An 11,919-nucleotide genomic window follows, 5' to 3' on the forward strand; every position below is an offset into this window, starting at 1 on the left:
TCTCTCCCCACCTCCCACCTCCCCCAGCACACACCCTCTGACACTGTCCTGGTCCAGCATCAGTGGTGTGAAGCCCGCGATGAAGGTGCTGCTGTGTACTGTGAAAAGCTGTCAAACAGAGTTCCCAAAGTTGAGCATCCCTCTCTTCTTTGTTTGCTGTGTGTGGAGTCACTGCCAGATGAATGGCACAGAGAGTGGATGGAAGGATGCTTGTGAGCATAATGCATGACCTCAAAGGCTTGATAACCCGGAGCCAGAGCTGCAGAAGGAAGATGTTTATGCTCTTGAACCTTCAGGAGAAAGATGACCAGACTTTATTATCAAATCAGTGGAAGTTCCAGGAACAGGAGATATAGAGAAAACAGGAGCAAAAGACAAAGACAAACAGAATTTAATTACCTAGGCTGTCAATAAAAAACACTTAAAGTTTTAACCTCAGATTTTCATAACTCAAAGAATACCCAATAATGACCTGTGACCAAGTGGAATCTTAGACTCTTTGTAGTAAGTTCTGTTTGATCTTTGACACAATCATGTGACATAGATTACGTTGGATGATTATTTTCTTTCAGCTGCAAGTCAAGCTGGTGAGAGATTCGGAATACCCATTTCAAGCCCAGAATGGCCTCTGCCGTTACTTTTCCGACTCACATTCTGGATCTTCAATCAAAGGTTATTCTGCGTATGACTTCAGGTAAATGTCTCCTTCTCTTGTGGTTTTCTCTATGTTTCTTAAGTTATTATCTATTGACTACTTGGAATTAATAAGTTGCTTGGCAGCTTTACTGCATAGTTTTAATTGTTTTAAAATACACTTGATTTCCTGGTGGCTCAGATAAAGAATCTGCATGCAAAACAGGAGACCAGGGTTCCACCTCTGGGTCGGGAAGATGCCCTGGAAAAGGGAATGGCCACCCACTCCAGTATTCTTGCCTAGAGAATTCCATGGACAGAGGAGTTTGGTGGGCTGCAGTCCATAGGGTCACACAGAGTCAGACACAACTGAACGACTAACACTTTTATTAGAAAGATGCATTGGCAGTCACCATGGAGGTCTATGGATGTTGTTTCTTAAATATTATCCACTTTTTTTCCATGTCTCTACCAACAGAAATAATGCAATTAAATCAACACATTTAAATTCATTTTAAGGTATAATTGATACTTAGCACCTCCTACCAAGTTTCAGTGTCACAATTACCCTTAGCACATTTCAGTCTTACTCTTGAATTAATAATAATAATAAAAACTTGCTTTCTGTAGAGTCTGAAGCTAATGTCAAGCAGTCTTACTTACCAAGAAGTTTTTTTGAACCCCCTCTCTCTTCCCTACATTGTTCAAGTCATCGACTGTAAGAAAAATATAAAATGAAGTTTTCCTATTAGAGGCAAGTGGACAGAGTATATAACGAGGCAGATGACAAGCTCATCCTGCAGGCGTGATGGGATGCGGGGGTGGGTGAGGAAGGGACTTGTGTGGGAATGGGAAGGGCGTGATGACTTGGGGTGGGTTCAGGGGAAGCAATCATTTAAAAATGCTTTAAAAACACATGGCACTCAAAGCCAGCTAAAGAACTATTATGACCATTTCATTTAGTGCAAAAGAGGTGCTCAGGGATGAGAAACAGAGCCATCCAACTCCTTGCTTATTTTTTAGAAGTATAAAGGAAGCTTTCCACAGGGTTTTGAAACAGAGAAAGCAAAAAAAAAAAAAAAAATTAAATTTGGCTAAGGTAACAGACTTGTCTACTACTTACTGAATATAAAAGCATCTCTGGGTCTAGATGGCATGTCCCCATGGAATCGGAAAGAAATCAGGAGTGACTCTGGATCCTTGAACAAAGTGGAACCCACACCAGCAGCCATGTGTCTGAGGACGAGCTGACCGTCCCCTCAGTTCCTGGCTGCCAGAGCAGCTGTCACCTGACAGCTCAGTCCCCAAGGGCAGGATGCACAGAATCGTGATAAACGGGCAGGGCCCCTGAGCACAGTGGTCCCCACCTCCCTTGAGGGTGAAGACCACATACTTTCTAAATGAGCAAGTGAGCCCCTATGTTGCCAGCTCCTGGAGAGTCTAAGGTGAGCGTGTGCACAGGAACCTCCTGAGGTTCACAGTGTGATCAGAGAGAACTCAAGGCCTCCCTTGTCACAAGGAGCAGATTAAGAAAGTTAGGAAGAAATAAAAGAATAATGGGCATCAGTCTACTTTAGAGAGAGAGACAAAGCGAAGGTGACTGCAAGATTCATCTGTCCTTGGATCAGAAGGCAGAGGCTGCTGTGAAAACCCAGCCCCCATCGCACAGAATATTAAACTCTAAGAACAGGGCACCAAGCTAACCACATTAGACTCTCTCTGCAAGAATACCTTCCTTTGATTTATTCATTCATTCAGATATTTACTGAACCCTGTTTCAGGTTCTGGGGATTTGGCAGTGAACACAGTGGACGAAAGCTCTGCCCTCTGAACTATATTTTAGTGATAGAGACAAGCAGTAAACCAAAGAAATAAAAATATGAATGGTCTGCTAGATGAAATAGCTTTAAAGAGAACTAAACAGCCATGAGGTGAAGAGAAAACAACAGGGGCAGGGGGTTGCAGTCTCAGGAAGGAGTTCCTGGAGGATGTAACATTTAGTGAAGACTTAACCCTGCAGGTACCTGGGGAAACACAGCTCCTGGCAGAAGGGATCGTATGTGCAAAGGCCCTGTGGCAGACCCAGGTCTGGCATAGCTGAAGAGCAGTGAGGAAGCCACTGTGACTGTCCTGTCCTGTCGTGTTGTGTCATGTCGTGGAGAGACACACTAGACTGTAGGGGGTGAGGTGACAGAGGTCGTCAGGGGATGATCTTGGGGCGGTGTTGGAAGAATGATCTTAGACATCTTAGATGGGATAGAGAATAAAGCCGCATAGGGCATATTGAGGGATATTTGTGAGGGTAAGAGAGGAGAATGTCAGGGAGGACTCTAGGATTTTTACCCTGAAAGACTGAAAGAATGGCATTGCTAGGCAGGAAGTTGGAAAGTCTGAGACAGAAGCAGAGAACAGCAGGTCCACGTAAGACAGATGCACAGAAAGTAATCCCAGGAAGCTGGGAGGACTAGGGTGTGAAGCAGAACTGGAGAGCCGAGTATCCTCAGGAAACAAGTTAGTCCTGGGGTCACCTGGCCCTCAGTCCTACCGGGACCTCCACAGATGGGCAGAATATGCATGTCAAAAATGATGCCCCCCGCCCCGTGTTGGTGTACATCATCTCCCAGGAGTTTCCCCTGACTTCTATTTTTATCATCATGCTCTCTTAGTTTTTTAGTATGCCCAGACAACACGAGCCCAGATCATAGCTATCAGCCAAAAAGTTCACAAAATTGTCTGCTAACTCGGAAAATACATACTTACATATAAATCCTTCTGAATCCAAAAAGCATAATCTAGCCTTAAAGCAGAATGATCATTCACACACAGGCTGCATCCTGCATTTTTGCTCATCAGACCTCAGGAAAAACATTTCAGAAGCCAAACTAGAATATTGACATGACTAAATAAATAAAAAGGGAAAGAACCTATCACGTATAACCATGGACAGAAAAACTAGGATGCCATAGGGAAGATGAAGTGTAAATCCATGTGCTCATCAAGGGTCTGTAACAGGTAAGACTCACCCTAATCAGCAAATCTTTATGACAGTAACATTTAGGAGAATTCTTAAAGACTGCAGGATTTGTCTCTTACTGATCTATGAAAGTAATCGTAAGCTCATGGAATAAGGTTTGATAATATGATAGTAGTTCCATATTGGGCTAAAATGGAAATAAAGATATTTTTTGGAATATATTGTAACTTGTTTCTGGCCCACACCTTTCTGAAAAATGAAGGACAACAGTTCTGGGGCTAAATGGAGCCTTTCCCTGGAGCCTTTCCCTGCTGGTCTAGACCACAGATGCCCTCCTATTTCCTGTTTTCCAGCAACTATGAAATCTTTTTCCTGGTCCTCCCTCAAGCAGAGATCATAACTAAACTGTTTCCATGACCCCATAGTGTTCACCACCTTCTGCAATTCCCTCAAACTTCTCTCTTTCATCCTTCTCCTTCCCTCACACCATCTCTGTAAAATGATCTTTGATTTTACTGGAATAATTTACTGGATAGCTTTTGTTATCTCTAAAAGGTAGAGGCAGTTGTCTTCTGGTTAATATGGAGATTATTGTGTTTGTCACAGTTGCATTAGAAAACATTCCGCAAATTTAAATAAAATAGACATTATACACTAAAACCTGTGCTGAAGAAAACTAGTTTATTAGATAACTTAGAAACAAGGGAAGGACACAATGCTGATTATAAACCTGGGGTATAATTTGTGGGTTAGGCAGGCTATGAAATCTATGCCTATAATTGTATCTTTATGTTGATTCTGAAGGTGGGTGCGGTGGCTGTGGCATGAAACTGGAATTTGAACCAACTCTGTGGAACCTCAAAGCCCATACCCTATCATGTTCTCCTCCAGAATTTTATAATTTTGACTCTAATGAAAACCAATTATTTTTACAGCAGCAAAAATTAGAAATGCCTGCTTGTAAATCTCCAAAAACATTGTCTCCTTAACAGATAATGTGAGTGATTGTTTAGAATGAATTTGTGGTTTCTATTTCAGCAAATCCCATTGGTAGGCACTCATATTTTTCCCTCATCTTTGGACGCAATATCCCCTTGATAGAAACTGGTCTCCAGCTGGCAGGATGAGGGCTTATCTACTCTTTCTAGCCACTAATCCACCATGCTTTGCTACAGCAATAAACTATCAAACGCTATCTTAATGGGCCGAAATAGCAGTAACTTGGTTTCAGTGTCCTGCACCCACAAAGCTGACCTTTAAAAATACAATTAATGGTTTAATTATGTACTTTTAAGATTGATGAAGGCTGCATGTTATATAACATCAGACTTTATCAATTCGGGTCCAGGTGGGAAAGCAGAACTGCGTGCCCTGCTGTCTTCCCAGTCTGGCCCTAGTTCTCCTGGCATCTTAACATCCCTCCTGCCCTATAACTACACTCCCCGCCCCCCAACATTTTTGGGTAACTCTTTTCTGTAGTTTTCTTTATTTGATATTCACTAACCTAGGCTGTCTGTTCTCTTGATTTTTACTTGGTGTGGCAGAGGTGATGAGATATCACCACATCCAGGCTTTCCACTCTCCTTATTAAGAGAATCCATATATTTTAGCATGGTACTTTGTCAACCAGCTATAAAATTTAATTTCCCATCTTCCTTAAAACTAACCTTGGCTGTAGGACTGACATCTAGCCAATGAGACCCATGCAGATGTGTGCAGAATGTGTGATCACTTCTGGGATCTCGACAGGGACGTCGCACCTCCCCTTTCTACTTCTTACTGTCTGAAATATGAGTGAAATGGCTGGCACTCTAGCAGCCTTCTTGGATCGGGAAGTGATCTTGGGAACAGAAGCCTCATATAAGAAGAACCCAGATCCTGGTATTCTGGAGCCCCATAGCGCTCCTGGACTGCTAGTCTTCCAGGCTTCTTACAGCCTCCATTGTTTAGAACTTGATAATTGCCACCAAACCTACTCCTTGCCATATACAGATGAAATACATCACTTTTGTAAAATATTTTTACCTTGGAAACTAAACTTCTTAACCAAAATTTTTTTTCTTTTGATAGTGGCCAAGAAGACAAAATGGCAGAAGCACTTCTGGCCTTGGGACCTCTGATAGTGGTGGTGGATGCCATGAGCTGGCAAGACTACCTGGGAGGCATTATACAGCATCACTGCTCCAGTGGAGAAGCAAATCACGCCGTCCTTGTAACGGGCTTTGATAAAACGGGTGAGTGCTGGTGAGACGTGACTGATTGCTCTGCAGCTTCAACTCCAACTTGACACGTGACTCCATCCTTTAAAATGCTGAACCTTGGTCCTCTTACATCTAAGTTCTCACGAGCTTTACAACTTTGCCCTAAACTTCCAGGTATACATGCCCTGCAGATCCCCTGGTCAATTTTTGGTAGATGCCATGTTAAAATGACACTAAATTCTTGATCTAAATATTGGACATTCTCCATCTGCAGTGTTTAGGATAATTCCTGGGAAAAGAGAAGTGCTTATTACTTCATCATACTAATCTAACAGTTCTTTTCCTTTCTTTTTTTCAAATTGCTTGGAAATGTGTATATATGTGTGTTTTCATTTTATGCAGTAAATGTAACAAGCAAAATGAATTCAAACCCCTTTTCCATTGATTGCAGTGTGACACTCGTACAGCCCAGTTTACTTGGCTAGTTTGTTAGCATTTGGTTAGTTTTTGTTTGTTTATTTGTTTTCTTAAAACCACTCTACTTTTCAGGAAGTGTTCAGTCACGTCTGACTCTTTGACACCCCATGGACTATAGCCCACCAGGCTCCTCTGTGCATGAGATTTCCCAGGCAAGAATACTGGAGTGGGTTGCCATTTCCTTCTCCAGGGGATCTTCCTTATTCAGGGATCGAACCCACTTCTCCTACATTTCCTGCATTGGCAAGCAGCTTCTTTACTGCTGTGCCACCTGAGCTTTAAATGAACATTCTTTCACCACAGCTATGTTCTCCAGGGTCTGATTTATATTTTGTAGGAAGTATCCCATACTGGATTGTACGGAACTCCTGGGGAACTTCATGGGGCATCGATGGCTATGTCCGTGTGAAAATGGGAGGAAATATTTGTGGTGAGTCTTGAACTGATATTGAAAATTCCTGGCTCAATGTCAAGAAAGAGACTGAATAGATTAAAATTATAATGTGTGCATCCAGGGTTTTCAAACCACTGTTACAGTAATAATGGTCATCCTTCAACTAATTGATAAAAATAAAATAGTATTTTTTTAAACAAGACACTACTGCACATATTCATGTTTTTAAGAGGGACTGTAGTAAAAACTAATGTAATGAGCAGAACATTATAAGATATAGCAATAATTTACCAAAGTTAACTACTTCCAAAAACCCACTTAAGAAGCTGAACTTCTCCAAAAATTTCCAAATTTGCCTTTTATAACTATATGACTGTCCATTATTTAATGTATTATAATGCCTACCTTAGGATCATCAAGAATCACTTTTTCTTTGTATCAAACTGAGTGAAAATCTGAGCATTAGTGTTGTTTCAGATTTAATATACCTCTTGCCACCTATAAAATTCTAGCAAAAAATTCTGTTCCCTGAAATTGAGAGGCTTAAGAAAATACCAGACACACTCTTTTGTTGAATAATAACAATTTTGTTAAAGAACAACAAATTAAAGTAGCTATTTAAGTATTTTAAATGTATTCTAAAAATCTATATTCAAACCCTATTCTAAAACTTTTGATCTGGAAAATCAGCAAGTTTTCTGAATTGAGTTGATCCAAACTATATTATGTATGAGAGCAGTTATTTAATTTCTCATTAGTTCTAACAAATATACAACTTTTTAAAAGTTGTGGTATGCCCCAGGCTGTGGTATTTATGATAAAATGATGAGTCATTTTTAGATGTTTTTATAATTGATTTGGCATTGCTACTGAAGTGGTTCAAATATGAAACAGTGGTCTATTGCCCGTAGCTGGAGCACAGTTCTCTAGTTCAAAATGCAGTATTTCCACAAAGAAATTAGAGCAATGAAACAAATATGCTAATTTAAGCCAATCCTCTTGAATAGGACCAAATAGAGTTTTTAGCTGAGGAACAGTTTACTGAAGTTCTTACAATAAATTCTGAGTTTAAAAAAAAAGAGAGAGAGAGTTATGGAAAATTTTGAGAGCATATATATTTTTTGCTTCTTCTTTTATATATATATGTGTAGATACATATATGTATGTTACTTTGGCTGTGCTGGGTCTTCTATTCAGCCTGCGGGCTTTGTCTTGCTGTAGCACGGGGTGGCTTCTCCACTTGCAGAGCGCGGGCTCCAGAGCAGACTGGCTCAGTAGTTGAGACATGCATGCTCAGTTGCTCCACAGCCTATGGGATCTTGGCTCCCCAACCAGGGATTGAACCGAAACCCTCTGCATTGCAAGGGCATATTCTTAACCACTGGACCACCAGGGAAGTCCCTGAGAGCTTATATGTTGATTCAACCTAGTCACAACATCTCCATTGTTCCACTAACTGGTAACTGGAGTGTTGCAGCCCGAGCACCAGACCCCAGCCCACGCCTCTCCTTTCAGCATCCCTGAGGGGCTTTGCAGGTAGAAGGCTGATGTGGTTCCTGAACCCTTGCCACCTCCAGTTTATCTCTGACTGTGGAGTGCCGTGCCTGCATCAGGGCTGAGGGGTGGCTGCTGTTAAAGTTCTAGAAGGAGAGTTGCAGGAACATGATTCAAACACTGGTTCATCTTCACCTCAATCACGACTCTGTTCCCTGCCCCCACTTCTCCCAGCCCCCAGCTACAAAGGGTGGTTGGAATCATTTCTTTCTGTTCCCCAATTAAGTCTGCACACCCTGCCTGGTTAGTCATTATATCCTTTCCGAAAGTATTTCCTGAAAGTTAAATCCCTGATATGATCACATTACTCTCATGAACAACCACGAAGGCAGGTAGCAATTCTGTGGCCCCAAGAAATTTAGAGACACAGCTAATCACAGACAAATCCAGTCTTTAAATAGGATGTTTCATCGCTTCCACCATGGCATTGTGATCTGTGCTCTTTCATACTAAGGAAGCATAGCACACTTGTGAGTGATTGAAATTTTGTTAAAGTTCAAGTCTTAGAATTTAAAGGTTTTAAGTTATATTTAAAATAATCCTATAAATTATTGTATTGCCTCTAAAGTATATAGAGTGCATTCCATATTTCAGATACATTCATCTGTTCAGTTAATAAGTTGTTTTGAGTTTTTGTAATAGTTTCTTGAAATAAAAACATTAAGAATCTCTGCTGATATCTACTTTTGAGGTTGCCATGTTTATATGGACAGATAACTAGAACCAGTAAGCTGTTTTCTTGGTAGATATTAACTTTCTGAACCCAAATCAAAACTGTTTTAATATTTAAAAAACATGTAGTGTGAGCAGCACATTTACTAAAATTGGAACGATACAGAGAAAACTAGCATGGCCCCTGTGCAAGGATGACATGCGAATTAGTGGAGCGTTGCATATTTTTTAAATGGAGAGAGTGGCATGGAAAGATATACACTACCATATGTAAAATAGATAGTCAATGGGAATTTGCTGTATCATCAGGGAACTCAAACCGGGACTCTGTAAAAACCCAGAGCAGTGGGAGGTGGGAGGAATGGTCAAGAGGGAAGCGACATATGTAGACCTATACTGATTCATGTTGATGTGTGGAAGAAACCAGCACAATATTGTACAGCAATTATCCTTCAATTAAAAATAAATTTAAAAAATTAGTGATGAAGGGTTAAATCATAGTGGTGCATAATAAACTCATTCATGTTAGTTAAAAAAACAACATGTAAAGAAAAAATAGAGTAGTACCAATGATTTCCTTTTTTTCTTAGGTATTGCAGATTCTGTTTCGGCTGTATTCGTGTAACATGTTTGCCAGATTGAGAGTCGAATACGAAACTGAAGGTTCATAATGAGATCTGACACTTCATTCTTGGCGTTTCATCATTATGCTTTTGCAACTTCCCACAAAGACAGGTTCTAGGACCTGGTCATGTTGAAACTAAGCTATGAAAATTCTCTTAGAGAGAGGTGAAGTGCCCACGCCAGAAGGAAGAAGACCAGCACGAAGGCCTGGGAGGCAGACTGGGAACAGTTTCCTCCTGGGAGGAAGGTCAGATTAGGAAGTGTTTTAGGTCTCTTCATTCTGAAGCAGCTATTATCTGGTTTTGTTTGATTGTTGTTTCTATTTGTTGTTTGTTTATTTTTAATGACATATTTCAAACAGGATTAAAGAGAGGATAAACAGTCCTTTTCCTTTCTGGGATACAGTCACCGGCCTCAGCTGCCCCTACACACAAGAACAGCCCAACTAGAACTGCGTGTGCCTGTCACATGGGTGTTCCCAGCCTCCCAGAGGGAATTTCATAAGAGTTGTGAAATGCCAGTTGCTTTACCCCCCAAAATGGTGCTCACCCCTTGACCTGTGCAGAGGTCATGTAGAAAGAACTGAAAAGACAATCACTTTTTAAGACAAACAATTGATTGAAACTAAGTAACCCATATGGCAACCATGTAATGGGAAAACCTCAAGTAGCCTTGCATGAGAGACAAATTGTTATTTGTGAATTTTCACTATCAGTAGGATTTCAGTGCATTTTTTTTTAATGTGGACCATTTTTAAAGTCTTCATTGAGTTTGTTACAATATTATTTCTGTTTTATGTTTTGGTTTTTTGGCCTCATGGCATGCAGAACCGTAGCTCTGGCACCAGGGGTCAAACCTGAAGCCCCTGCTTTGGGAACACCAAGTCTCAACCACAGGACCACCAGGGACGTCCCTCCAGCACATTTGATTTCCTCCTTGGTTCTCCCTGGATTGAGGAGCAGTGGGCCTGCCTATATTTTCTCACATTTTCTCTTACTCTCAACTGTGAAACTTTAAATCTTCCTCATGGTCTGGCTTCCCTGGCTAAAGAAGTCCCATTTTTTACCTTCTATTTCTATTTTATAACCATTCATTTGACTCCAGTTGTCTCTAAGGCTTTGTCCATGTCAGGACCTCACCTGTCTGCTCCTTTGTCGTGTGGAGGCACCACTCCTTTCAAAATTCAGTCTCAGTAATTTGAGACTGTATTAGCCAAAATGTGACTTCCCCAGCCCGTGGTTTTCCAGTTTTCTGCTTGTTTTTCGCAGACTCCTATCCTAGCTACTTTTCTGTGCATCCTTTGGGCTTTCAGCTCGTCCCTGGTTCTTGAGGTCATCTCCTCTCTTGCTAAGTCAGTGTGGCTGTGTGAGAACCTCAGAGCATGAAAGCTGCTCTTCTGACTGAATATAAGTACAATCGTATCATAGGAGTTAATACAGCTGCATCAAATACTACATATTTAAGCATTTCCTCTCTAAGATTCACGGTCACTTTCCAAGCTCAATAGAAGCAAATTGTAAAGGTAGCAACAACCACTGAAAACAATTGAGACATCCTCTTTTTTTCTCTCATGGTTGGCCTTTATCAGTCTCCTTATTAGAAAAAGAAAATCCACAACAGGACACTATTTCTTTTCCTTACACCAGCCAGAAGCAATTTCAAATGAATATGTGTTGACTCAGGTTTAGAAATGCTTCAGAATGAAAATTGATATTTTATTTGATTAATATTGTAATGTACCAGAAAGGAATATGTCTTGATTGTCCTAGTTTGTGATGATGTACTAATTCTTGTAAAATGTAAATGATTTTCTGATACTCTTTTACAAATGATAGTTTTAATTACTGAATGATGCATTCTTTTCAGCTCTTGTGGATTTTTATAAAATTAATAATGAAACAACCTATATTTGACTCTGAGTTAAGAAGACTCTGTCCTTGTGTATGACTTACATTTTGTGAACACAGTGTTAATGTGTTTTATATTCACACAGGAGTTTCCTCAGCTCTGAATCCATATATTGATTTTTTAATTTTCTCTATAGACATGTTGGGCTTCCCAGATGGTGCTAGTGGTAAAGAACCCTCCTGTCAATGGAGGAGACATAAAGACATGGGTTCGATCCCTAGGTCAGGAAGATCCCCTGGAGGAGGCCATGGCAACCCACTCCACTATTCTTGCCTGGAGAATCCCATGTACAGAGGAGCCTGGTGGGCTACACTCCATGGGGTTGCAAAGAGTCAGCCATGACTGGAGTGATTTAGCATGCATGCACATAGACACCTTAACTGCAATGTCTGCAAACTATCTCCTGTCCCTCCTTCGAGAAAAAAAAAACACAAACAAAAAAACTCCCCACACCTCTTAGAGTCTCTGTTTTTGGTAACATC

General features: G+C 40.7%; 1 protein-coding gene and 1 non-coding gene across 2 annotated transcripts in view; both read left to right on the forward strand.

Annotated features, from left to right (window-relative positions):
- The window catches only part of CTSO (cathepsin O), a 28,944-nt gene extending 17,496 nt beyond the window's left edge, over window positions 1–11,448 (forward strand). Inside the window, exons 6-9 of the mRNA XM_070768930.1 lie at window positions 573–694; window positions 5,678–5,841; window positions 6,623–6,715; window positions 9,496–11,448. Coding sequence (XP_070625031.1) covers window positions 573–694; window positions 5,678–5,841; window positions 6,623–6,715; window positions 9,496–9,530 — 414 coding nt within the window. The 3' untranslated portion in view covers window positions 9,531–11,448. The remainder of the gene's footprint in view (window positions 1–572; window positions 695–5,677; window positions 5,842–6,622; window positions 6,716–9,495) is intronic.
- Window positions 9,031–9,134, forward strand: LOC139176889 (U6 spliceosomal RNA). The gene has a single exon (XR_011561359.1). It is a non-coding gene; the product is annotated as a U6 spliceosomal RNA (small nuclear RNA).
- Window positions 11,449–11,919: the final 471 nt, after the last annotated feature.

This window comes from Bos indicus, chromosome 17, assembly GCF_029378745.1.
Source record: "Bos indicus isolate NIAB-ARS_2022 breed Sahiwal x Tharparkar chromosome 17, NIAB-ARS_B.indTharparkar_mat_pri_1.0, whole genome shotgun sequence".
Lineage (NCBI taxonomy): Eukaryota > Metazoa > Chordata > Mammalia > Artiodactyla > Bovidae > Bos > Bos indicus.